General features: G+C 36.9%; 1 protein-coding gene across 5 annotated transcripts in view; it reads right to left on the bottom strand.

Moving 5' to 3' along the window:
* Positions 1-3,835: 3,835 nt before the first annotated feature.
* The window catches only part of srgap3 (SLIT-ROBO Rho GTPase activating protein 3), a 65,588-nt gene continuing 41,562 nt past the window's right edge, over positions 3,836-27,861 (bottom strand). The window contains exons 8-22 of one of the 5 annotated variants that reach the window (XM_077529552.1): positions 26,784-26,885; positions 25,966-26,163; positions 25,729-25,813; positions 21,118-21,145; positions 18,675-18,705; positions 17,546-17,606; positions 16,960-17,037; positions 16,737-16,871; positions 14,998-15,103; positions 14,097-14,324; positions 13,825-13,898; positions 11,455-11,635; positions 10,176-10,325; positions 9,782-10,097; positions 3,836-8,442 (exon numbers count right to left, since the gene is read on the bottom strand). In XM_077529552.1, coding sequence (XP_077385678.1) covers positions 7,993-8,442; positions 9,782-10,097; positions 10,176-10,325; positions 11,455-11,635; positions 13,825-13,898; positions 14,097-14,324; positions 14,998-15,103; positions 16,737-16,871; positions 16,960-17,037; positions 17,546-17,606; positions 18,675-18,705; positions 21,118-21,145; positions 25,729-25,813; positions 25,966-26,163; positions 26,784-26,885 — 2,223 coding nt within the window. In that variant the 3' untranslated portion in view covers positions 3,836-7,992. Of the gene's footprint in view, positions 8,443-9,781; positions 10,098-10,175; positions 10,326-11,454; positions 11,636-13,824; positions 13,899-14,096; positions 14,325-14,997; positions 15,104-16,736; positions 16,872-16,959; positions 17,038-17,545; positions 17,607-18,674; positions 19,261-21,117; positions 21,146-24,442; positions 24,513-25,728; positions 25,814-25,965; positions 26,164-26,783; positions 26,886-27,861 lie in introns of those variants that run through there. The other 4 variants (XM_077529551.1, XR_013284602.1, XR_013284601.1 and 1 more) reach the window with 4 other exon arrangements.

A 27,861-nucleotide genomic window follows, 5' to 3' on the forward strand; every position in this document is an offset into this window, starting at 1 on the left:
CCTGGTGCGAGTTGGTCGTGATACGCTCATGTTGTTGTACGCAGTGCACAGGTGTGACGTGCATGTGGCTCGGCCGGAACCGCCGCAAATGATTCCCAGGAGATGAAGCCAAACATGCGTCTGGAATGAAACGACGTGCCAGTCCGGTGTGGGTTGTGTCTGTTGGACGTACGCTTACGTGACGTCGAACATCATTAGCAAGAACCAAATGACAACAAGAAGCATGCGACCTTTCAGATGGGGAATGGTTAGGGGGTGGGCTGTAAAATGTTCAGTCCTTGAAAGTTGGTTACGTTGAAGCGAGACGTGATGCTTTTCAACTACCAGGCTCCTACTTTTAAGTAAAAGTGGCAGATTTTTTTTCTCTCTCTAATGAAAATGCATCAAAGTAAAATCCTTGGCTGCCCTTTAGCATACATCATTTAAATGTGTGCTGCATTCATCTCATCTGATACCGTGGGTGCCAAAATGTTTTGTTTTTGTTGTTTTGTCTTTTTTAAACAAAAAGATGCCCCTTTGCAAAGTACCTTCATCATTAGTTTGAACTTGTTTGTGGAGTTTGTGTGTTGAAGATGAGGACAAAAATTGTAAAAACAATGTTTAAAGGGTAAGTCAACCCCCCAAAAACATTTTTTTTCAATATGTTCTATGCAGCCCCAATAGTATAAATATGGTATTTTGGTTAATATTGCATTAGTGGAATATGAGTTCAGCAGCAAAATCCAGCCGTCACGGGGCAGCCATTTTGCCCATCGTTGTTGACTGAAGATGACGTTGATGTTGCTTAGGTCTCAGGTAACAACCAATCACAGCTCAGCTTCAGAAAACAGGTGAGCTGTGATTGGTTGTTGCCTGAGCCCTGAGCAACTGATGTCATCTTCAGTTGACAGCAAGTGGCAAAATGGCCGCCCCCGGGCTCTGGGTGGAGGAGTTAGAACCGTCACTTGCCTTCGGTTCCGGTTGACGTGGGTTCGCTTCCCCGCCTGGGAGACCATGTTTGTTTGTGTGCGTGTTTGTGTGAGTGAGTGAATTTAAAAAAAAAAAATGGCTGCACCCCACAATGATCTGAATACATGACTGGATAGCCGATAGCCCAGACATGCCCATGCAAGCTGTTGAAGTCACAGGGAGGCCATCTTGCTCCTCCCATCTCACGAGCAGACTACTGTATAAACTATACGGTATAGTACCCCAATATTAGATTTGGCAGAGGCATCTTTCGTTGAATTACAGTCATAATTCTTAAATTAAAAAAATATACAGGTTTCCTCCTGTAAACATCATTAAACATAGTTGTAAAATGTCTGAAGTCCTCTTGTTTATGTTTAACAAATTTAAGACATCATAAATCATGCTGTTTCTGTTAAGTACGGTCTCAAATATTCTCCAATTTCAATACTGTAAATGTATATCGCTATCCAGTCATATATTCAGATCAGGATTTTGCTTCATAACTCTTATTCCACAATTGTAATATTAATCGGGATGCTGTGTTTATGAATTTAAGCAAGATGCAGGATATGTCCTAGACCAGTTGACATGTCAATTGTCAATTTCTCACATTATCGAAAATTTTGAGCCCTCAATGAATCTAAATGCAAGTTTCTGAAAGGTGGAAGGAAACCAGCACACCAGGAAAAAAAAATGAACAAAAACACAGGAAGCAATGAACCAAAATTCAAACCCAAAACCAACTGACTTTGAGGCAGACATCCAATCAATATCGCCACCGTTTCACCTTAACAATTACATAAACAATCCAAATATTCTCGAGTCACGTAGGAGCCACAGATGGCGCAATCATGTTAACTGAGCCCTCATTTTATATAATTAAATTGTGAGCCTGTTTTCATCATACGGTCTATCACTTAATGGGATTCACCTGAAAACGCAAGTTGCTACTTACCACGCAAACATGCACATGGAAATGAAATAAATTAAACATGACTTCCACTTGTTTACACAATTTCATAGTGATTACGAAAATGAATGATCCCTCAGCTCACCAGTAGCCCCCAGGGGGCTATAATTGAAGAGAGCCTCCATGTTGATGAGGCCGAGGAGGTGAAGGTGGAGGCAGGAAGTACATTTATGATCATTTTGTTCCACTCTGACTTGTATTAATTAATTATACGTTATTGTTGCTGGGTTATGTTTTAATTATGGAACAAATACAGCCACTGGCGAGGCCCTGTTCAACCTTTTAGGAGAATCTGATTTCATGTTTAGTGAAATCGATCAGTCTGCAACAAACAAGATTTCTCAAGCATATAGAAGGTGGACAAACGAGGAAGAATTCTTTTTGCAGCAGATTTGTGCTCTTTTGGTTAGCTCAGTTGTTTGTTGGACATACTTTTGTCGAACCGTACTTTGCCAGGTGGAACAAATTGGATTTTGTTAATGCTCTGTCACTCTAACCAGTGGACTATAAAGGCAATTTCTAAGAGAGATGTAATCGTGTAATTTATGCAGGATTCTGTTTTCTGACACAGACGCAATCAGTAACACCCTCGCAAGGCATTTAGATATTGCACGTATGCTTGATCGCCACCATGTGGCCACAACTTTAACTGCACGCTGGCTACAGGTGCTTATTTAATATATAAATATATTTAATCCAAAAATATATTGTCTATATTTGGAAAACTGCCTTAAGAAAAAAACATGTAATTTCCATTTCTAGTATATGTTCAATCCTATTAGTTCGTTTCCCCCCCCACAGTAGATTATTACTGTGCATGAGTGTCAATAAAAGAGAGATATATGCTGCATTCGAGGATGGCAGGAAGTCGGATATATCCGAGTTGGGTTTTCCCAGTTCCGACCTGAAAGCGTTCTTGGCGAACGTAAACAACCAAAATGGCGGATAGTTTTTATTTTGGTCCTCAAAACTCATTTTGACCTCTAGAAAACGTACCTTTTTGCAAATTTGCTTCAGTCATTGTTTTAATCTTATTTCATAAGCATTCCATAAAGTAGTGGACCTTATAATTTCATGCAGGGAGATAGCGGCAGTACTGTCAAGTACGTTGCTTACGTGGAGTTATAATTATGTCGAATATTTATGAATGAAGAAAGCTATCTAGTTTTATATTCGAGTAAATTGCCATTCAGAGTGACGTCACATTGTAGTCCACCGGTGAAGTCGGGGTCCTTTTTTTTCCTTCCGACTTCGCAAGCGGAATTTCCGAGTTCAAGAGGGCGTTCCCGTACACACTTCCTGGTTAGAACTTTTTTTTATTATTATTTTCTTAATTGCACAAATGTTTCAAATATACACACCAATATGAAAAACAAATATATACATTATGGCATTTGTTATAACATTACAAAATTCTATCAGGAACCAGTATACAACAAATGAAATAAAACAAACAAACAAACAAACAAACAAAAAATATACAAAAAAAAAACCCCAACAAAAAACACTAGGACTTTTCACATAACATAACATAACATCCATTATAAAAACAAGTTTCATAGCATTCCTATTTTTCATCAATCTAAGGCTTTTTGAAAAAGAAACAAACTGGTTGTGAAAATGGCTGAAATTTGGTTTCACCTTCAAGAATCCTGTTTTGAACTAAAAAAAAATCCGATTTCCGACCATCCTCGAATGTGAATGCAGCAATAGTTTCTTACAGGGTAGATACATTTGATGGATTGATGGAGCACCAGCAACACAATGTAAAAAATAAATCAAAGTGATTATAATTTGACAGACAGAAAAGTAGTAATTTAAAAATACTCGCACAATGTATATTGTTTACTCTTGTTCATCAACATAGTGTACCACGTCTTTAGAAGCAGATAAAATAATGTCCCAACACCACCATTGATCAGTAATGATTTTATTTGGATGCACATATTTTCAACACCCACTGAGTGGTAAGTTATATCACAGGCTTCTAATTAACCAGACACTCACCACTAGACAAACAATTAAAGAGAAGATTGACAACAACTCACATTCCATCATCACAACAAGACAGGCACAGTCGTCTCTCTTACAGCAATGTTTTGTATATATTTTTTTTGTTTTTAAACCTATTATCGCACCAGCTCCGCAACCATTTCAGGAGAGAAAATTACTTTTTACATCACATGTAGGGGAAAACACAGAGGAACCAAGTGCCTTTTAAGCTCTACAAGCAGTACCCCTCATTTGTGCCTGTGCCAGCAATACTGCAATGTGTTTGCCTTGTACGAGAAGGGAGAGAAAAGATGAAATTATGGCTCAGGCACAGCGCAGACACGTCACCAAGAAAAAACAAGATGCAATAAATATTCTGAGAAGACTCTACTGAACTTGGTAAAGCCGTAGATTAGGTGCATAGTGGTTTTTAAATCAACTTTTATCGCTCACCAAGCACAGAAAAGCAGTTCATAATGACCCTGGACAAATTATTGTAGAAACAGTAATAGAAAGTAATCATACAAAAGCAACATTCATAATAAATATGACAACTAATAGACAACGTATTTAAAAAAGTAATACAAAAGTAAAAAAAAAAAACAACAACAAAAATCAATGAGGTGCTCAAAAGGCACTCGAGATGTCCAGCTCCATTTGCTGTATAAATAAAACAGTCTAACATGATTCTCTTGTATTTTTCATGTTCTCTCCAATGAACATTCTCATATTTTGTACATACAATTTAATAGGTGCAAAAGTCATGTTTGACAAAGACAACTAAAGTACAGAATATCTTTTTACAAGTTGAGTTGAATGGGCTACGCGCCATTGGTTCATGACAATACCATCAGCAACCAGCAGGGGGAGCAGGTACCCAATATAACGTGACGAAGCTGGGGATAGTCTATTTTTGGCAGCACATGGCAGGAAATAAAAGCATTTTACATTGATAAAGTGCCTGGTTTCATATGCATGCTTGATTACTACACATTATTCTAGTGACGCTACTGCTACAAGCGGGTTAATTTGTCAATATCAGCCCAGGTAGAATTGAAACTTTTTGAGTTAAAGTTTGATCCGCCACAGCGAATTATAAAAGCAATAGTGCAGACATTACAGCAGAACGCATGCACTAGATGTTGACACCGGAGTTGTTATACGATAAATTCCGAACAAAATTAGAGCATAACTCAATTAACAAATGCTGAGTCATTAATAAATTGAACTTAATTGATAGTGTCGCGCTGCCTCCATTTTGTAAGCACTGTATGTCAATATTTTTCCATTTAACATTTATTAGAATATGAGATAGCTCTTCCATCCATCCATTTTCTATACAGTTTCTCCTCACTCGTGATGAACTGGTTGCCAGCTTCTGGACGATTTAGTTTTCAATGAACCTAACATGCATGTTTTTTTGTAATGTAGACGGAAGCCGGAGTATGCAATGTTCACGTGGCGAACGTCCAAACTCCACGAAGCCCGCATTTGAACCCCGATCTCACAAATGTGAGGCAAATGTGCTAACCGCTCCCGTACTGTGCCGTTTTGAAATACTTCGATTCTTCAAATTAAGACTTTCATCGATTGAAAGTATACACTTACGGCTGCGTAGATAATTTAATAAAGCCAGAGAATATGTTTGTATTGTACTGAAGACGATTAACACATTCACTGCCATAGGCGGTTTTAGACGTCAAAGATTTATTTATTTTTCCTGGACTGGCAGTGAATGAGTTAAAAGGGTCGTTTTTGGTGAGATATTTTCAAGTAGGCTACCCTTCATGTCAAGCATCTCCCTTTTAGTCTGTACAAAATCAAAACAATGACAAAAGAATGACCTCCCGTATTTACATGTTTACTGGCGTATTTGAACAATTAGTGGATTCATTAAGTGTGGCACACATGCTGGACAGACTTGTGCTAACTTAACAAGCACATTGTTTTCTCCCTCAACTCCGTAGTGTGCCTGAATGTCTCCACCAGTCCAAATTGTTTCCAATTGTCGATACTCCATGGACAGACTTAGTCAGTTGAACTTGAGGTAAAAGCTGTTACATATGCGTAATGTTAACGCATTTGCATCGTGACAGTTCCAAAAGAAGGCAAAGCTTGAACCTATATCGCAACCTCTGCAGCCCTCTCCCTATCTGCATCGCCATGGCAACCCTTCACTTCAGGAGCTTTCCTACAGATACGAGTGAAGTCAGGCATAAAACGGAGATAAAGCATCATCAGTTTGCCGCGCATTACCCAAAGCGTCTAGAAAGCTAAACGACTTTAAACAGCAATAAGTTGTTGGACAGGAAATTCTTCTGCAACTTGTGTTATTATTATTTTAAGTAAAAAAAAATAAAAAATCCCATTACAGCTCAATGAAAACTCAAAACTCACTTCTCACTTTCTATGATATCTCATTATGCCCTATAAATATTACCACTTGAAGCGTGGACATGTCTGCAAAGCTGAAATTAATGGTGGGAACTAATGAACTATTGCTGCTGTATGCAGCGTGGAGCATTCTGGATCTTTTCTCTGATGCTTTCATACACCAAAAAAAAAATAAAAAATAAAATAAAAAAATGCTGGGTTGTTTTCCTGACTCACTCACTGGATAGTTGTGGATTTTGAGCAAATTGGGTTACATGTTGGGAGGACCCCTGACAGGTGAAAGTTACGTCTTCTTAGAAAATGGTTGGCAATAAAATGTGTACAATTTTGAACTACAGCAATACTGGTAAACTAGTAATGAATTTCTAGGTAGTTTTACCTCATCAATATGGGTCGTTTTGACCCATTGTTGGTTTATTAAAATCTCAACCCAACATGCTGGGTCAAAATCCTCAAACTAATGCAATGGGTAGAAATAACCCAGCATTGGTTCGGTCTCTTTTGTAGTGTTCACTCACCACATATTCTTTAATGAAATGTTTTTACCTTTTGGACTATCATCTCCCTGAGCTGAAGGAAATTTCACCGATCACTCAGCACTACACTTAAAAATGCTGGGTCAAAAATAACCCAATTTAGGTAAAAAATTTCGACTAATTTTCTGGGTTGTTTTGTACAATACGAGCCTTTTTTTTTTGTACAAAACAACCAGAAAAAAAATAGGTTGTTTTATCTAACACAGGGGTCGGCAACCGTTACTATCAAAAGAGCCAATTTAGGCCAAATAAATAAAAAATCTGCCTGGAGCTGCAAATTTTTTTTATTTTTGATGAAAGAAACAATGTGCTAGTGTTGGTTTAACGTACCGAGGGTCCAAGAGAGTGCTAATTTGAGTTATCATAACAAAAATATGCATCAAATACTTTGAGATTTTCAGACTTTTCTGACTTTCTGTCAAAATTCTTACATTTTTAACTATTTCAATTTCATGCACATATAATGGTAATTTTCTGCCTCTTTCTCTTTTTTTTTTTTTGTGGACATTTTATGGCTTTTTTTGCTATAAATTTTTTTGTTTTATAGTAATTTTCGGGATTCCTTCTTGTTTTTGGACATTCTATAGTTACTTTTTGAACATTTTCTTTCCTAGCTTTTATTAAATCAATTTTCAGACTTTTATTTATTGATGTATTTATTTATTTATTTATGCATTGGTGTGGACATTTTATGTTAATTTTCGTTTTTTTTTTTTTTTTTTTTTTTGACATTTTACAGTTACTTTTTAAACATTTTCTTTTTTGCTTATTTAAAAATAAATTTTGACAATTTTATGGACATTTTATGCTTATTTTCCGCTTTTCCTCTTTATGGACATTTTTTGGTAAATTGAAAAACTTTTTCATCTACCTTTCGTCTCTCTTTTTATGACAACTTAAAAATTTGGACGCTGACATTTTTTAATAACTTATTCATTTTTTAATATCTAAATAATTACTTTTAAGAAATTTTATCAAATAATAAACAGAGCCGCAGGTTGCAGACACCTGATCGATATAAGACAACCCAAAATTAGTGGGTTGGTCCAATTTTCGACCAAGCATTTTTATCAGTGTACTTTCTGATCTACATATTAAATCAATAACACAAATATGACTCATGAGTTGCAGTCCCTTTGTCGACCTTCGCTACATGGTGCCAGATTTGTCCGCACCATCGGTTGACACATTCACGCCGGACCCGGCCGCTGTGTTGTTACTGGGAAACATTTTATCGGTGGGCGTTACGGCGGGGCTGCCCACCCCAGAAGAACTAGAGCTGCTTGATCGGTGCTGGGTGGGAGGGGGGCGCACCGGCCTCATGGGCGGGGGGCGCAGCTGAGCGCCGGCGGCGAGCCGGGCCGAGAGCGCCGGCTTGAAGGTGGTCATCATCTCGGAGGTGGAACTGCTGCTCCGCCGCATGGCCGCATCTGGGTCGCGGATCATGATGGTGTGCAAGGGGCTGCCGGGCTCGGAGCTGACTGGGTTCTTCAGGGGCTCCAGGGTGTCCAGGACCACGTCGGGAGCCTGCTTGGCGGAGTTCTGCCGCTCCAGCTCACGAAGCTCATGGAGCGCCGTGGTCATGGTCTTCTCGATGTCCTGGTTGAGGCAAGAAGAGACGGATGAAGGTATGCTGTCTAGTGGTATGTAGTGTTCCCTCGCTTATTGCGGGTGTTACGTTTGAAAAACTACCCGCGATAAAGACAATCCGCGTTAATTAAAAATAAAAATAAAATCCTGTTAATTATATATATATATTTTTCGTTTATTATATATGTTTTTTTTTTTTTTCCTTTTGGTAAGATTTTTACTCTATTATAAATGCTTTTTCATTCATCATATATGTTCTTTTTTCATTTACATTCATTTTTCCCCATTAAAAGTATTGTTTGTCTTTTTTAAATTTACTTATTATACAGCACAGTATATATTTTTTAATTTAGAGTATTATACGTTTTTTTGTGTTGGTATGATTTTTAGTTTATTATGAATGTTTCTTCATTCATCATATATGTTCTTTTTTCATTCACATTAATTTTTCCCCATTAAAAGTATGTTGTTGTTTTTTTAATTTACTTATTATACAGCACAATATATATATTTTTCATTTACAGTATTATGTTTTTTCTTTTGGTATGATTTTTAGTTTATTATGAATGCTTTTTCATTCATCATTTATGTGTTTTTTTTAATTTACTTATATAGCACGGTATATGTTTTTCATTTACAGTATTATGGGTTTTTTTTGTATGATTTTTAGTTTATTATGAATGTCTTTTCATTCATCATATATGTTCTTTTTTCATTTACATTCATTTTTTTCCATTAAAATAATGTTGTTTTTTTATTTAATTATTATGCAGCACAGTATATACCTTTTCATTTACAGTAATATATATATATATATATATATATATATATATATATATATATATATATATATATATATATATATATATATATATATTTGTTTTTTTTGAATAATTTTTAGTTTATTTTTAATGTCTTTTCATTCATTTTATTTTAATTTATTTATTATACAGCACAGTATATATTGTCTATCTCTGGAACGCAATGTTGTGGAGCGACAAGACAGACATTGTTGGAACGGTCTCGTCGAGACGAATCCGCGGATGCCCGTATGTCCACAATCGGACGTAGTGTTCGAGAGACACGGCTGCACAAAGACCAAACAATAAAAAAATAAACAAACCAAAAAGAAAGCTGTTAAAAAAAAGAAAGAAAAAAGCACGCTGTAAAAAACCCCCACAAAACAGCAAGGCCGCGAAAGATGAACCTGCGATAAACGAGGGAACACTGTATGACCAATTTGTATATTTTGAACATAACTAGATTTTTTTATGTACTTTTTTTAAGATTCGAAATAACATTTATAAACTGAGAGGAAATAGCAGAGTCACTAAAAGATATGCCTCACCTCAGCCAGAGCCTCAGCTTCCAGAGATTTGTGGTCCCCAAGACTGCTATGTCGAGTGGCCCCTGACATGGGCCTCAGTGGATGGCCCTCGGGATAGGCCTTCCTTTCTGGATAGTTAATACTTCCTGCACTACCAAAAGTCCCCAGCCGCCTTTTTTCCGGGCTTTCCATTCGCGCCTTGTTGACAGACATCTTGTGGGGACTGCTGGGGCAGGCAGCGGCCCGCGGAGGGGTGTCGGGAACCCGGGTTGGACTCTGAGTGTCTGTGCCGCTGCGACGGTGTGGAATCGCCGCTCCGTCGGAACGCAATCGGACCCTACGATTGGACCACATGGCATCATGTCACACGGCAAACCTTAACGTAAGAAAAACAGAACGGGTGGATTTTACGGACCTGCCCATGACACCTCCAAAGCTGTATTCGGGTGATTGTTCACAGGGTGAGGGACCGTCGTTTTTCGATGAACTTTTTTCATCTAGTGGAGGCCCACTGCTGGCTTCACTATCTGCTTTCTGACTTAGGCTATCGGAGAAAGCATCATCCCTGAGAGAGTAGTATTGTGGTAGTCAGGATGGGATACATGACAGAACAAATTTGTTATGGTTTTTGTGGTCCACTAAGGCAAATAAAGTGTAACTACTTCATATTTTTTGCTTTTCATTTTGGCAGAAAAGCTTAACAAAAAAAAAAGTACTTTATATTTTTATGATTTTTATATATTATATTTAGGGATGTCAAAATTAGTGTGCTAATTTTTAGTTCATTTAAAGTTTCTTTAACACCACTAATTTTCTTTTGCCGCACAATTAATGACCGCCCCTACAAGGAAAACCTGTACTGTGGGAATTCCAGCCGCAACGTAGCAGACATCCACGTCAAAGTAATAATGTATATATTTGTGGAGACTGGGTTCAAGTTGTATTTTATAAGTTTAAAAATGTACAGATTGTCACAAGTTACCTCATGTAAAAAATTAGACAGCTTAATCTGAAAAGAAAAATGCACTGAGCTGTCATCAATGTCTTACAAATGCAATTATGCCGTCTAGTGGCAGAAAAATGACCTCAACACAAATCAATATCACACTGGTGTTTTATAGTACAGTACATCTTTTTAATTGTAACTCAATTTTATGAATTATTATGAAATTACTGCATCAATGACTAAAAGATGCAGCCATATTTCAAATTAGAAAAAAATATTTATTGTACAATAAAGCGTACATTTAGAACAGATATCAAATTTGCGATTAATTGCAAGTTAACTATTGAATTCTGCGATTAATTAATTACGATTAAAAAATTTAATCTCCTGACACCCCTATTATATTTCAAAAATGTTCGTTACAATTATATGTTCTATGCGACCCCATTAACCTAAACATGCTATTATGATGAATTAATTAGAATATGAATTAAGCTACAAAATCCACACATCCATCTCAAGGGGTGGCCATTTTGTCACTTTGACACCTGGAAATGATATCACGGTGCCTATGGGCTCAGTTTTGATGACCATATTTTAGTTTAAGTTTACAGTGTAAAATTGCTTTGCATAATTGTATTGTATGTTAGGCAGACATCCTGAATGTTGTGGCATGTGAATATAGGCTGTGATTTTTATTTATTTATGTAAACACGATAGCAACAGTTAAATCAGACGAGTTACTTACACGTCTTGCACCACAATGTATTGATGAGGGATCAGCCCATCCACACCGTTGTGTCGCCCCTCCCACCAGTCCTCAGATGCCCGGTGATAGAGAAGCAGAGAGGCGCCCTTCTTGAACGACAGCTCTCTCGGACTGCGGCCCACGTAATCGAATTTGGCGATGGCCTCAATTTGTTCAACCTCTGAAAATAATAAATCAATACAATGGCAACAATAAAATACTGTACAAAACGTGTGATCAAGACTCCGATCAAACTGACTGTAGCGAAAGAGACATGATGTGTGCTTTGGAATCCTTACTTCAACTTTTTGTTATTATTATAATCTTATTTTTAGTTTACTAGCATGGCCGTTATTTTTTTACTTACTGACACAATATTAACAAATACCAATGTGCTTGCTAGAATTTTTTATTTTTTTTCCCTTCATGACCGTGTATCATAAATCAATGTATTTTACTTAGCCAACCACTAGAGGTCAGTAATAGTTAAGTAATGTCAGCAAAGATGACAAGGCCTTTACAGTCTGTCTAAAGTTGTTTTATAAGAATGATTAAATTAAGAGAATGTACACATTTATATATATTTTTAACATTTTAACAGAAAGTTCCATGAGCAAACTCATTCCTATACTTTCTCATCTCAAGTATGTGTGCATATCTGATTAGAATTTGCTAGATTATGCTTGAAATGGAAGATAACAGATTTGCCGCAAAATTGTCCAGTCAAATTTAAGCAGAGAATCATTCTCAAAATGTAAAAATCTTTTTTTTTATTTTATTTTTTTTAAATCTCAGACATCTTTTCAGTCTATTGCCACTTCCTTGCGTGATTTACAACCAGAAAAGGTGACCATTCGACTAACTGAATCACACTACAACTCATAATCCAAATAATGACTCATTCGTGGATTAAAGTAAGAATTAGTTTCCGAATCAACGTTAAAAATAGGTAGAAAATGTGCAGATTTTGCGCAACATTTTCAGGCATGTCCAACAAGAGATGTTGCGACATGAGCTTGTAATTGTACTGATAATATCATGTCAGTTGTGCAATTTCTGGATCTGCGGCACAGCGGAAAAGAAATTCTGCAAAATCCAAAGTCCCAGGAGAATCGCTGACGTGAACAAAGAGCGGGCGACGGGGATGGAAGGAAGAATTGCATGCACGCGCGCACACATACAAGGATAAAAAGGACAGCGCTGCATGCCAACAATGTTTATCCTCACAAAGTCTGTCAAATCATAAGCCATTAAAGCACAAACCTAATTGACCTTTATGTCAAAGGCATTTAGTAATAAAGTAAATCTGTACTGATAGCTTTCCTAATCCCATCAAAACATACTAATGAGAAATCTCTTTTGTTGGTAGTTTTCATTTTAAAGAGTAAATAATAAATGCAGAAAGTGTCCATTTCAACCATATCCATCGCTAATGCTGATTTGACTATTAAAAACATTATTTGCTAAGTATAAAACAGGATATCTATTAGGGGTGTTAAAAAAAAATCGATTCGGCAATATATCGCGATACTACATCGCGTAATTCTCGAATCGATTCAATAGGCGGCTGAATCGATTTTTAAACTTCCATTTTTAATGGAAAAATATTCAACAAAACGTCTTACTTCGGGTTAGGGTTCACACTTTAAGCATGGAAGAATGCTGTTCAACCATTCAAACATAAAACAGATTACAACCTGTATTAGACTGAAGTTTCAGATAAATAAATAATACATTTTCATACAAATCTTACACTCTACAAGTTTACTGATTAGTATTTTCTAAATTTGAATGAAAAAAATCGCAACAATCGACTTATAAATTCGTATCGGGATTAATCGGTATCGAATCGAATCATGACCTGTGAATCGTGATACGAATCGAATCGTCAGGACCTAGGCAATTCACACCCCTAATATCTATGGAGCTTTTAATTTATTTGAATAAAAAGTATTTAACTTTATCTTTATCATATGTTACCTGCTACTTCATTAGGTACATCTATTGATTGCAATTGTGTAGACAACTAAGCACACTATGAGGTGTTGGAAATATTTTACTACCCTCAAATTATTTGTGCAAAAGTTTGGAGTCACTTCCGAAAAGAAAACAGTAGCATTTTTATGCTAAATAAATAAATAAATAAATAAATAAATAAATAAATAAATAAATTTCTAAGTAACCCCAAACTCTTTAAAATGTAGCATATAGTGTATTATTGATATGATGATGTGTTTTCATGGAGAACATTTAAATCGTCTGGGTCAGTAAAGTAAGCAAAACACTTGTTATTAGTTGGTGACTGTATTCATGAGATGGGGAAACATAGCACAATTGAATTAATTAAATGACTACTATGATGGTGCTGACCTTCATCACTTGTGTGTGGTTCAGTTCCATTGTCAACTTCATCAAGAGTTCCTGGCTCACTATGAGGACTGTCACTGCAGTGAAAAAAAAAAACAAAAACAAAAAAACAAAAAAAAAAAAACAAAAAAAAAAAAAACAAAAAAAAAAAACAAGTGAAATTCACATCTAAACTAACAGGGTATTGAGCTAACATGATGAGGATATATATTTTCAGTCAAATTCAATGTTAAAACTAGATTTTGGGTTGCCTATGATACTGATCGCTCACTCACCAGTATTCTTCCCCCCCGGTCATGCACTTTTCATAGACCGGGCCATCCAGTTCACGTAGACTAGGAAAGATGACTTCGTTGTGTATAATGATAGTCTTGATGACCTCGTTCACATGCGCCTGGCATGACACCGGGTCCTGACTGTCGGGAATGGGCATCAGCGTGGGACCAAAGCAGATGGCCAAGTTGTACGGATCCATCATGTTCTCGTCGCTGTACTGGGAAAGACTGGGGCATAAAGACATTGTTTTTGTAAATAAACAATATGGCAGAGGTGGCGAATCCAGGTCCAGAAAGCAAAAAGCCCTTCCACAGTTTGGCTTTAGCCCCTTGTGCTAGCTAGCCAGCTCACCAGCATCTAACCGAGCACCTGGGGAGCTAGCGAGGGAGCTTGCTAGCTAGCAAGCAGCACCTGGCGCTAAAGCCAAACTGTGGCAGGGTTTTTTACTTTCTGGACCTGGATTTGCCACCTCTGCAATACGGAAAACAAATATATAAAATGAGAGAAAAGAGATATCCTTTATTAGGGATTAAAAATGACTCAATTTCCTGGTAGCCTATTAGGCTGGAAAATTCCATTTCTATGGCAGCAATGTAATGGAAATACAGTATAAAACAATCAAATTGAAAAACTCGACGCACATTCCAACTCACCTTTAAATGACTTAATCAATCAAGGTTTGGGTTAGAACTCCCAGCGCCCCCTAAATCACTTAACACATCGGAACATTGTATGCCATGACGATGGCTCAGTGCACAAAGCAATGTCCGTAAAGCTAAGCTTGGATGGTTTGTTGAAGAAGAACGTGAGAACCCTAAGCTTTAACCCCAAAACAATTTTGATGAAAGCGCAAAAAAAAATTGTACAAGTCAGAAAAAAAGGTTATGAGAAGAAACTTACTGATTGAGAAAAGCAAAAAGGTATCTCATGACAATGATGACGGTTCGAGGCAGCGTCACAACAATCTGCTGGATGTGATGCGCTCTCTCTGCTCCCGAGTCCAGCTCTGGAACACAGATGGGAATAAACAAAACAACATTCAGTTAGTCATACTTACGGGTAGATTCACTAAGAATGCGCTGCGTCCGCTAATAGCAGGAAATATTGCACCACAACTTCACCCACAGTCTGCGCCACTAAGGATATTGCTCTAATCATATACCGGCGCAAAAACGTCCACAAATTCTGACAGCTGGGAGCAAATTTGCACCTGATTTACCACACATGGCAATGGATTTGCGCCAAGAATACGGTTGTTATAGTAACAGTTGCGAGAAAGATGACATTATCAGAAAGCGAGGTTGGACTGAGCGGTGCTGAAGCGTTTTACGGCGCCTGTTGCCAGCGTTTAGCCGTGACTGCTAGCTAACAGCGGCTAACAGCAGTGTTAGCTGTCATGCGCAACCCTAAACCGGTCGCTGGTTTGGCCGCCTTTTCAGCCGCGTTTAAGTTTATTAATGATGAACGAATTGAGTCATTTGAATGGCTCGTCAATGTGACCCGAGTCTTTATTGACAGCGGACAATGACAACATGAGGATTAGCGGTTCAGAAAAAGGATTGATAGACCGTGCACACTTTGATGCTGACAGCCTGACTAATTTGCCATTCCTGTCACTTATTAACAAACCAGGCTTACGCAAATGTGCTATTTATTTAGCCGACAAAAATTGCTATTGTGGGTCTGACGTCACTTTAGTTCCATTGAATAAAATCTATGGGAAGAGATTTGTCTTATAACATAAATAATAATTTATTATTATAAAGTCTGTTTGGTCCAAAATGAGCTTACATATTTTTTTTTATTTACTTAATATTTTCAAATGTTTAAACATTTTCTTGCTTTGAACAAAAACATAAATAATCGTTTTGAATTATCGTGATTTCAATTATTACCACAATAATCGGGATTATTATTTTTTCCATAATCGAGTATACAGTATGCATCTGGCACGTAAAATGATCGTAAAATGCTCCCCCAAAAGTAAATAATTAGTAAATGGTGATTACTAAAGAACGGAATGAGGTAGAAACATACTTTTTTTTTTTTTTCTAATGTAAGAATGGAATGCGTACTTTCATGTAGTAGCCGCCATGTTTATGTAGTCGCAGCACACAACATTCTGTTTGCCTTGAAATATGAGTTAAAATGCTTGAAATCGTCTGGCACCGTAGTTTTTTTTTATTTGTTTTTTATAACATTTGGCAGTAAACAGCTGAGCTGATTACCTCTTTTAGCTATATGGGAGTTTTTTTCTTTTTTTTACGGTACTGCACATTTGATTACTGTACTTATAATCCAGCACAACCAATACATTTGCAATAACATAACAATAAGTAAACGCCATCTGACATTAGTGTTTATACTAAGTGCCACAGCTAGGCAGTATCTCCATCTTAATAGATGCACCACCCTGCGATACATTTATCACGCCTCTCTCTTCCTTACTGGCCCTCTGCTAAGTATTACACAGGGAGCACTGATGTTCAGATTGCTTCCATGTGTTGACTTCGCTCGTCTTCGCGTCAACTGAGAGTCGAGGAAACTGTTTTCCCCTTTTGGCTATTTTGATTGCACACATGCACGCACACTCGCGCACGTACACAACCGCTCCGGATTTTGAATGCTTGGTGACTCACTGATGGTCGAAATGAAGTCCAGGAAACGCTCCTTTGGGAAGAGGGAGTTCTCCAGTCCTCGGAAGTACAGTTTAAGCACTCCCGCCACCGAGTTGATATCGTGCTCATTGTGGTCGTCTATTAAGGGATCTTCTCCTGATGAATCATAACGAAAAAGCAGGGCTGCAGAAACGTTTAGCTTTCAAGCAAATCGTAAGTGAGATGAGAACAAGAAGCCACTCACCTCTTTCAAATGAATTTTTAATATCATTCACTTCCACCTGTGATCCCGGCACTCGGAAAATGCCTTGCTGCTGAAGGCCTGAAAGGAATATTTTGCAGATATACAGACAACATAAAACGAGCAATGCAATCTTGTCATAAAGGATGATATTCTATTTTTTTTTTTCTTCAGGAGGGGCCCCCTCTGTGAGGCGCCAGCATGTGGTTCCAGTTACAGGGCTACTAATCAGTTTTCTGGAGTTTCATTAGGTCCAGATCCAAGGGAGAGGCCCGCAGGCTCGAGCAATGAGCTGAAGACAGATGTGAAGGTAGACGGGGGCGGAGCTATAAAAAGGGTGGTGGGGGGATGGAGTGGGTGAGGAGGATTGCTTGACAACAGAAAGCCATGGTTGGGGAGTGGGGGCTATCATAACTCTGTGTGATCCCTTGTTACGAGATTGCCAAATCTCCGGGGAGCAGGTCAAGACTGTGCGCCCGCAGCTATTTGCGAGGCTACGCGCACTCATTCAATAGTTCACAAACACACTTCAGACGCGAGGGTTGTCTTCATTTGATTTTGTTTTTCAGCAGCATGACGTGAGCCTTACCGTAGAGGTTGATGTATCGGACACAGCTCTCAACCACAAGTGGAATCGGTTGACCTGAATCCTGAAGTAAGAAAAAAATTGATTATAAGCCATTTTTAATACATTAATATTTGAAAGAAAAACAGCTGGATATTGCATCCAAACCAGATGAAGCAGCAGCAGGTAGGGCATTACAATTAGGAAGTGAGGTTTATTTTTTCTCATTGGCCACAACATTAGACACACCTCCAAACTTATGACCTCCAATACAAGAGTTATGTCACAATACTAATAATGAAATCACTTCTTAAATATACATCTGTTATCTGTAGATGTGTGAAATTTGTTGTCTGTCACCTTGCAGTGGTGGGAACTAAGTCCAAATACTTTGTTGCTGTAATTTACTAGAGTAATTATTTTTCTGATGAATTGTTATATTTATTCCCTACATTTGGAAAACAGATACAGGACCGTCTCAGAAAATTTGAATATTGTGATAAAGTCCATTATTTTCTGTAATGCAATTAAATAAGCAAAAATGCCGTACATTCTAGATTCATTACAAATCAACTGAAATATTGCAAATGTTATTATGTTATAAACACTCATCTTAAAATATTAGAATATTTCCTCTGACCAAGTAAAAAAAAAAAAAAGCCATCAGCAATATGAAAACAATAAAAGGCTTGAAAACTGAAATGAAAAATTCCCAAATTATCATAACACTGGTGCCAGCTGAAAAAACACAACCGAACCACAACCGAAAAAATTCAGTGTCCAATCTAAAAAAGCACATACAAGTACGCTATACAGTATAGTAAATATTTTTGTTATCATGAGTTAATTTTGCATTTTGTTTTGTTAGTCACTTCACAATGCTGGTGAAGATAACATGCCCGGTAATTTCTTTCAAGTTATCAAAGCAGATTTATATAACTGACAGCAACATCTTAATCCATTTGTTACTTTTATAAAACAGCTCTCTACTTTGTATGATGAAGTAGAGTTCCACACTACTGGAAACAAAAATCACAAACAAATAACTGACCACATCGTTGACAAAACCAAACATGATCTTCATACTGTAAATACAATTTTGGAGCTCATTGGAGGTGCACCGAATGAAGTGGCCATATTCTCAGAGAGGTACCTGGATGCGAGCACGGGCATTCCTTCTCCCTCTGGAAAAAGCAGCATTGCACAGCAGGGTATCGCAGAGAAAGGAGGGCAAAGAAGCAAAAAGTTAGACAAGCAATCATGAGGAATGAGCTCCTCGCGAGGTTAAAGGAGGCCAAGCGTAAGGACTGAACAACAGGGAAGCCGCACATGTGCAGTGAGGGACAAAGCAAGATGTCTCCTTCCACCCAAATAAGTGTCTGGATTTTATGAGCCAGAGACAGTAAATTGCGTGTGAATAAAGAGACAGCCGACTGCCGTTCCGCCTGCACCGGCAGCGCCACAGAAGGGAGGAAGAGGATTAGAGGTTAATCAAAGGTTACGTCATGACGAAGGGCCACGGAAAGGCGGAGGAACAAAAGGCCAAAATGAGGAAGAGAAGGAAGATGAGAGGCTGGAGCCACCTCCCCCCCTTCAGGGGACTGCTCAGGGATACACTACCACCACGAGAGGGTACCTTGACGAAGGTCTCCAAATTGCCGTTAAACAGCTTATGGTTATAGACGGAGCGCGGTCTAGGCTTCCGCATTTTCTGGGGTTTAGGGGGAAGGGTGGGGGGCCTATAGGAAACCAAGAATAGAAGGAATATCACCGCCATAATATTCCTAAACCAATCCTGAATATTTACATTCTGGGGTGAAAAACATTTACATTTGTAAAATAACAAAACAAAATTCTTGTTTAATTTGATCTGAGTCTGCAAAGTTGAAATGTGCCAAGATCAGGCTGTTCAACATAATTCAAAAACATAGATTACTAATTAAATCAATGACCCGAAACACAGTAAAAGGAGAATTGTTGACCAACTTCATTTAATTGCTTCAACTGGTAACTCACAATTGAATTGAGTTTATCCAAAGTTAATATATTAAGTTTAATGAACTCATAATTAATTAATTAAATATTTAATTAATAAATAATAATAATAATAATAATAATAATAATAATAATTATAATAATAATAATAATAATAATTATTATTATCATTATTATTATTATCAACAATAATTAATTAATTAACCTTAATATGTTAACTTTGGATAAACTTAATCACAATTGAACTAAGTGAATCCAAAGTTATTAATATATTAAGTTTAATGAACTCATAATTAATACTACTACTACTACTACTACTACTAATAATAATAATAATTATTATTATTTTATTATTATTATTATTATTATCATAATAAAAAATAATTAATTAACGCGCAACTAATTAAAATAAAATTAAATTAATTACAATTTTGATAAACTTAATCACAATTGAACAAAGTTCATATAAATTTTAATGAACTCATAATTAATTAATTAATTACAAATAATATTATTAATATAATAATAACAACAATAACAATAATAATAATAATAATAATAACAATAATAATAATACTAATTATTAATTATTATTATTATTATTATTATTGTTGTTGTTGTTATCAAAAATAATTAATTAATGAACTCATAATTAATTAAACTTAATATGCTAACTTTATAAATAAATTCTATTGTGTGTTACCAATTGCAGGACTTCAATTAAGTTGGATCAACAATTCTTTTTTTTTTGGTGAATATGGAAATAAAATGAATTCCACTCAAATTTTTTTGTTTTTTTAAACATCCAAAAAGTAAACTAAATGTAGTCTTTCCATCATTGTTCTTGATTGTGTGTAAGAAAGAGAGAGAGGCATTCATTATGATACAACCTTGATTCTGTATAAAATATCATCTAAAATCCACCCATTGGACAAAATATTCGGTACAACTGCACAACAGAATGTGATCCAATCCAAAAAAAAGCTATGTTTAAAAAATATTATGCTCAGTTTTGTATGACAGACATTGGTTGCTAATTTAACAAGATCAACTACATATAATCACTCACTTTATTTGGACTATTTCCTGACCCAATCACCGGTTTTTAGACACGTCACACCAGAAAGCGTGACAGCTTTGACGAAGGCTGGAGTGACAGAAAACTGTCAGCAAGGTCAGACAATTTCTCTCTTTTTACCGCAGGGGAAAATAAAACATCCGTCTGAACAAAAGAAATCTAAAATCGATTATAAAAAGGAGACAAGATTTATGCTATCAAGCTGGTTAATACTGTGGTTTGTGGAGGTGGATTTGAACTACAATGCATCATACAGAGCTGTTTCTAATATTGCGGCAGAAAATTGAGCCATATTGAATCCCATGAGGAGAAAAATATTAAAAACACAGCACAGGATGATGCAGCATAGCTCTACACTACAGCCAACCACAACAATAAATATATTGTTAAGCAGAACTTTTTGATACTGTTTTGTTTGTGCAGGTGTACCTCATTATTTGTCCTTTGAGTGTATAAAACCACATAAAAAAATGTCTGGGATTGATCAAATCAACAGATGCTTTGAAAACTAATCAGAATTTACCTTGTGGTTCCGCATTCAGCTCTTTCCCCTGAGGAAAAGACACACAAGAGGGAAACGTTTTCTATTAGTGCTGGAAGTGAATATATTACACAGACTGCAGTGTCCAGCCTGAGAAGGACAAATGGAGCACCAAAGGCGCCATCGGTTGGACAATGCTATTGAGCAATAGACGATAGAGCCTCGGGGGACCCGGAGGATATGACGAGTGGGAGGGGCGGCGAGTGAGGGGGGGTCCACCAGCGGTGACACTGAACAATGACTGTGCCGCTTCATTGAGCCTTTTGTTGTAACAAAAGATAAAACAAAATGTTACATTTATGTTTCTACCCAAAACACATCACTTGCTAGTAGGGATGTAACGATATCCAAACATCACGATACGATATTATCACGATACAAAAGTCACGATACGATAATTATCACGATATTGTGGCGATATTTACAAAAGATCACAATGTGGTAAAAACAAAAACAAAAAAAAAAGCTCATACTAAAAAAAAAACAAAAAAACACAATATTGTGCTTTTGTACATAACAGCAATGCATATAAACCACCTCCAATCTCTAATAACAATATTGAGGCACTTACTTGCTAATGCAAGCACACATTGATCGCTTCACAAGCAAATTAGGTTCCCCTTCATCTGACAATTAGCATAGAAGGCCAAAACATCCCTCATGAAAATCAAATTGCACTGATAAAATAGCCACTAGTGGGTGCTAGATCTGCACAAATGGAAATCAACCTGACTTTTTGAACAGATGTGTTCCTTTTTAAATATTGTGAACATGACGACGACGACGATATTGTGGCAGTTTTAATACAACGATATCACGATATTGCCCTTATCGTGACATCCCTACTTGCTAGGTCATGATAACACTCTGCTTCAACAAACTTGTATGCTAGCACTTATTAAAAAAGGAAAATGCCACAAAGGAACACAATTGATTTGTGGCAACAACCAGGTGGGTTGTTTTGAACCGAGTGAGCTGGAAGCAAATCCATGCACAATAAAAGCAACAATGGCACCAAAGTACTTGAACATTTTCTCTTTGCAAAAATGCCACAACTGATAATCACAGCAAGAGCTGAGCCACTTCTCTCGACATCATTGTGGCATCTGTGGCCAAACAACAGCAAGTTTACAACCCATCATTCAAATCCACTGACTGATTAGCATGTTTATCTCTGGTTGACCACACAATTATACACCTCAAACCTCAAAGATGAGTCTCTAATCGATGCATGCATACATCCGCAATTCAACTACACAATCTAACATTATATCCAGTGAAAAACTAAAATCTCAGGTAATGCTAATTTTAGTTTGAGACAGCACCACCACATCCCACTATGAGAAGTTTCCAAGCTACACAGGAAGGGGAAAACTACATTAAACATCTGAGGTCTGCATCACTACAAACAACCACCACAATATTATTTATTATAATTATTATTAAATATTTCAGGATTTTTTTTTTTTTTATAGATACTGTGATTTTGACTCAATTCACGATTTTCTTGAAATCAAGTCAAGTGCAACATTCACTTTGTACAGTTTAACACTTAAATTAGAAAATTACCTCATACCATCAAAACATTTAAAGCTATTATTCTAATAAATCAAGGAAACTAAAATCAATACCTGCTCCTTGCCATCTTACATGTATAATTTTCATTTTTTTTTGTAATATATATATATATTTTTAAATGTTTTGATTTTTGCACTAATGTGCATTTTCTTTGTATATAAATATGTGAATATTTTCCCCATATTTTTGTTTGAGATTTAAATGCTTAAACCAAAGACTGGGGGTTTAGCGATATGGCCTGAAATTCATATTATGGTATTAATTGGATCCCTTCACATTAATGGTGGAGGTTGCCGTGGCAAATACATGTAAATGTGTAAAGTAAATAAAATAATAAATAAATAAAAATAAATAAATACATTTATTTAATACATTTAAATAAATTTATAAATAAAAAAAATGAATAAATACAATAAATAAATAAAAGTAAATGTGTAAAAATCAAAATGGAAGTATTTCTGAATGGGTTATTTAAATGAGAAAGGTAAATATTTCCTGGTCCAGAAAGAATTATGTTTATTCCACTCTCTTTCTTTTCAACCAAATTTAACAGTTTCCTGTCAAATTATAAATATTTAATATACTTTTCATGTTATAACGATTAATTTATGGGTTTCAAGTGTGTGTTCACCATGTAGTTATTGTCTTATTTTAAACATACTGTAGGTACAGTACTTAGTAATTGCAAATCTAATTTGCTGTTCATAACTGGTCGCTATCCGCTCTATAAACGAAGTTCAAACCTGACTTCTGTGAAAAGTATCTAAGCTCTTGTTTTGGTCTTTCATAATGTTTACATTAGTTTAGCATTAGTGTTGTCTTTTGTTGCCGCTACAGAGACAGGATTAGTTACATTTTTTTTTTATTTTAATTGTAGCAGTAACTGTAATTTATTTATAAAAAAAAAAAAAAAAAAAAAAGGAAAAAATACAGGAGTAGCCTATACTGTCATAGATTTCTACAGTAATTAACTGACTTTACAAAAAATAGCTGGCAACTTCTTCTTGCCAGTTATTTACTGTAAATTCTACAGTCAATTCTTTACAATGAACTGCATAGTCTTATTTTATAAAGGCAGAATTTTGTATTGGATCTTATTGGAGTGCCTATAGTGTACCTAATAAGGGTCCAGTGAGAGTGCAAACTGTACAATAAAAACATAATGGAGACTTTTTATGTGCCATCTAGTATCAGTGCATGACATGATGTTTTTATTAGGCGCCGCGTGGCACGCAGTTTCATCTTGTACCCCGTGACATGCTCACGCGCAGCCCCACAGATGCGACAGTTTGGACAAGAAGCGGCAAGCTAATGAGCACAGCGCAGCCCTGATTGATCACCTGAATAATTAAACACGGGTGGTACCTGGAGACGCCATATGCCGCGTTCATGTGCTCTCTGCTGCTCCGCCGCAGAGGTAAACAAACGCAAATCGGCCCAAAGATGGATGAGAACTGCTGTATAATGTGAGGGTTGATTTTTTTTTTTTTTGCAGTTGAGCTCAAAAGGCAGAAGGACAGAATATGTTATCAAGTAAGTAGATGTATCCTCAGCTGTCTCATGTGCTGGTCTATTAGGAAGGATCTTCATGTAGGAGCAGCTGCAGAGATGAAGCTGGACCTTCTGTTTGATTAGGCGTAAAATGTTCATGGCTGAGGTGACCAGGGCACCCATGGGAGGAGGAGGGGCAAAAAGAACCACTCTCTCTCTTTTTATAAACCCATTGTGATCTTAACCAGCAGCAAAAAGGGAATTTCAGCAACCAGTAGTTCAGTTCAGCTCACAGCAATGCCGATTTTCTGCAGTACAGTACAAAAAGTTGCAAAAAAGTACTTAATCAAGTCGCAATGTATTGCTTTTGAGCACCCATCCTTGGGGTGACAATCACTTAGGTATGGTTACACATGGTTGTGGAAGGGACACCATGAAGGGCCTCTCAAATGACATTCCAGCTTCTGACAAAAGTTACTTCAATATCATATAATAATATAATATATTTGTTCCATGTTCATTCCTGCTGCTGTAAGAATCTGTTTCAATCCTAATTCCTTGCGATGGAGGGCCAAAAATGCCAAAATCAAAAATAAATGAATAAATAAAAGTGAAAATAAAACAGATATAAAAAAAACTATATGACAAAATTAAGTACAAAAATAAATATAAATGGAAATAAAAAGAACTATCAATCAATCAATAAATAGATAAATAAAAATCAAATAAATGTGGAAATAAATACAATCATAAACATATAAATAGAAGTCAATCAATAAATATAAAGGCTCTCCTCTCATATTTATTTATTTCATGCTGCAGATGCTGTCATCATGAAATCCGTCAAATGAGAGTGTGGTCCTAAGTGTGCCTTGGGTTGAACGACTTGTTTTTCGCCTATTGGTTGGTATGTCGGACTCTGCTTATTCACACACGCGAAAGAAAACAACGTACCTTGTTGTTTACAGGAACTTATGTGACATTGTCGAGCAACTCAAGTCGCAAGTTGTGGTGACAGTCGACAAGGTAGTCGTCCATTGCAGTTTGCAACGGCGGAGTCCAACCCAAAGACACGCTTAGGGCCGCTCGCTCATTTGAATAACATTTCATGACAACGTCTGCAGCATGAAATAAATAAATACAGTATGAGAGCAGAGCCTTTTTATTTATTGATTGATATTTAAATCTTAATTATTTATTTTTGTATTTATTTTCATATCTTTTTATTTTTTGAATCTCATTTTTTATTTTATATTTATTTTTATTTTTAATTAATTTATTTATGTATTTGTGTATATCTTATAGTGTCATTTTCATTTCCATCACATTTTTATTTTTTTATTTTTTTTTGAATTATATTTTTATATAAATTTTCATTTTCACATTTATTTATTTATTTATTTATAATTTTGGCATTTTTTTTGGATCCTCCATACCCTATTAGACAAAACCTGCACCTGCTCTAAACCCCGAAGGCAGCGATTGTGGAGATGAGGGTCACATTTACACGGGGGTGATTCTTACCTTCGCCAAGGGTCTGCTTTAGTAAGTCATGCTTGGCCTGCAGCTTAATGATGAGGTTACTTCCATTCAGGTACTCCTTGAATTTCTAAATAGAGAGATTAAGACGACAATGAGCAAGTGACGCCTCTAATCCCGCATAACACGAGCCCGCTCACGGAAACGCTAATCGAAGCGGGATCATTTCAATGCGCGTTTGGTATTTAATTGAAATTTGATGCAGACATTAGATGGACTTACTGAGAGGTAGAACATTTCAGTCTCTTGTTGGTTGGCCCTCCTCTTTGCTACATTCATCTTGCTCATGTAGGAATCGGACGCCAAGGACTTGATGGATTCGGTGGAGCGGCTATGTTGGAAGGCGTCAGACACGTCGAAATCCTCCACTGTCAACATGTCCTGCAGAGTTTGCATGGTAGCATCCAAGGTCTTTCTCACCTGTATCGAAAAAGGAAAGCAGATGTCAATTCAAGCAATGAGGAGAAAAAAAAAAAAACACTGACAGAATAAGAAGTGACCTTATTTTCAAGGGTGAGATAAACTATCATTTGCATTGCAGAGAAATGAAAAGCAAGTCACGTCTGAATAAAAGCGGAAACAGCTCAAATGGACGAGTGCAAATGCATACATATTTTTTTTGCGCGGGGCATAGATTGATAAAGCTCATTTCCAGTAATGGCACGCCCCATCCATTATTGCATATAAGAGAAGACACGCGGAGGGAAGAGAGGCACAGCAATTGGCATAGGAACATGGCTTATTATCACCTCTGTTTGCACCTTTGTGTCAGACGCTTTTTTTGATGAGAAAGCCCCTCGCTTCATCAGCATAACACACAGTTTCATACAGAAAACAACACTGGCACAGTGACAAGGCACTAAATAAATTCTCAGCCCCCGCAGCGGGAGGGTCAGCGGAGAGTAATTGCGATGAGGAACAGATGGTGATGTGGCCCTGCTCCGTGGCTCCAGGGAACAGCAGACAGGCCTTTCTCTATCATGTGATGTTGGGGAAGAGGGGGCTGGCGGACACACAAAAAGACCCCCGTAAATCCTCACCTCCTCATTCTCAATCTTCAGTGTAGCCAAGCGAGACTGTAGTTGGTGGTAGCGCATCAAGAGCTCCGTCTGGACGGGTTGCTGGGCACTCACCTGGCACACCTAAGAAGAAGGAGCATAATCTTTAAGATTGGGGGTGGTTAGCATTGCCGGATCGCATCAAAAGGGTTGCTAGTTTGAATCTTGGGGGATGTATGCACTGGTTGTGTGATTCTATCGCACCATTGTTGAAAAAAAAAAATGCACTTAAGGTTTATTGAGGATTGCCCAAAGTAGGCCATCTTCAACCAACTGACCTTTTCATTCATTTACAATTCATCTTATCATATTTTCTTTATTATACCAATCACCTATTGTATTTTAAAGATAATGAACACAAATAATGCTTTATTTAATTAAGGCACTTACACACAGCATTGGGTTTTTGCAGCAGGATGGCAGCATGGCACAAGCTTGTCCATATTTATCGGTTGCTAAGCAACCAAAGAGGAATCAGCCTGGTGCCTTTTCCTACTGGTTTGCATGAAAGGTCGGCTGCACGTCATATTTGTCACATATATCAAGCAGGAGGAGATGAGACACAAGAGAAACGTGTGTTTATGCTAAATTTTTAAGCTAATACCGTGTTTTTATTTTTAAAAAATGCTAAAATCATTGTTTCTACCACTTGCTGCAAACCTGGTACACCTAAATTAGTGGAGATCACCCTCCATTATTGTACCTACAGTTTTGCTTGAAAGTTTAAATGCCCTTGGGGTATGTGTACTTATGAGCAAACTGTTATGGTGAGACAAAATCTTAATGACCATAAAATCCAAAATACTGTGGCAATTGTTTTGATATTTTCAAAGCTTGAAGTTAATATGTGTAGTGATGTACGTGTCAGTTTTGGTCAGAGCTGTGGACACTGGACATCGCATTAATTATTGAGTCCTCCATTTTCTCATTTCCTTCTTTCCTCCAGTGTTTTCATGGTAGAACTTAAACAAAATCTGTTGCTGTCTTGAAATCACACAGCAAATACATTGGCTGACATTGCACTGTGCTGTGCTAAGCGCAGTGTGAAAAGGCCTTGAGC

The sequence above is a fragment of the Festucalex cinctus genome, chromosome 8 (genome assembly GCF_051991245.1).
Source record: "Festucalex cinctus isolate MCC-2025b chromosome 8, RoL_Fcin_1.0, whole genome shotgun sequence".
In the NCBI taxonomy this organism is placed as follows: domain Eukaryota; kingdom Metazoa; phylum Chordata; class Actinopteri; order Syngnathiformes; family Syngnathidae; genus Festucalex; species Festucalex cinctus.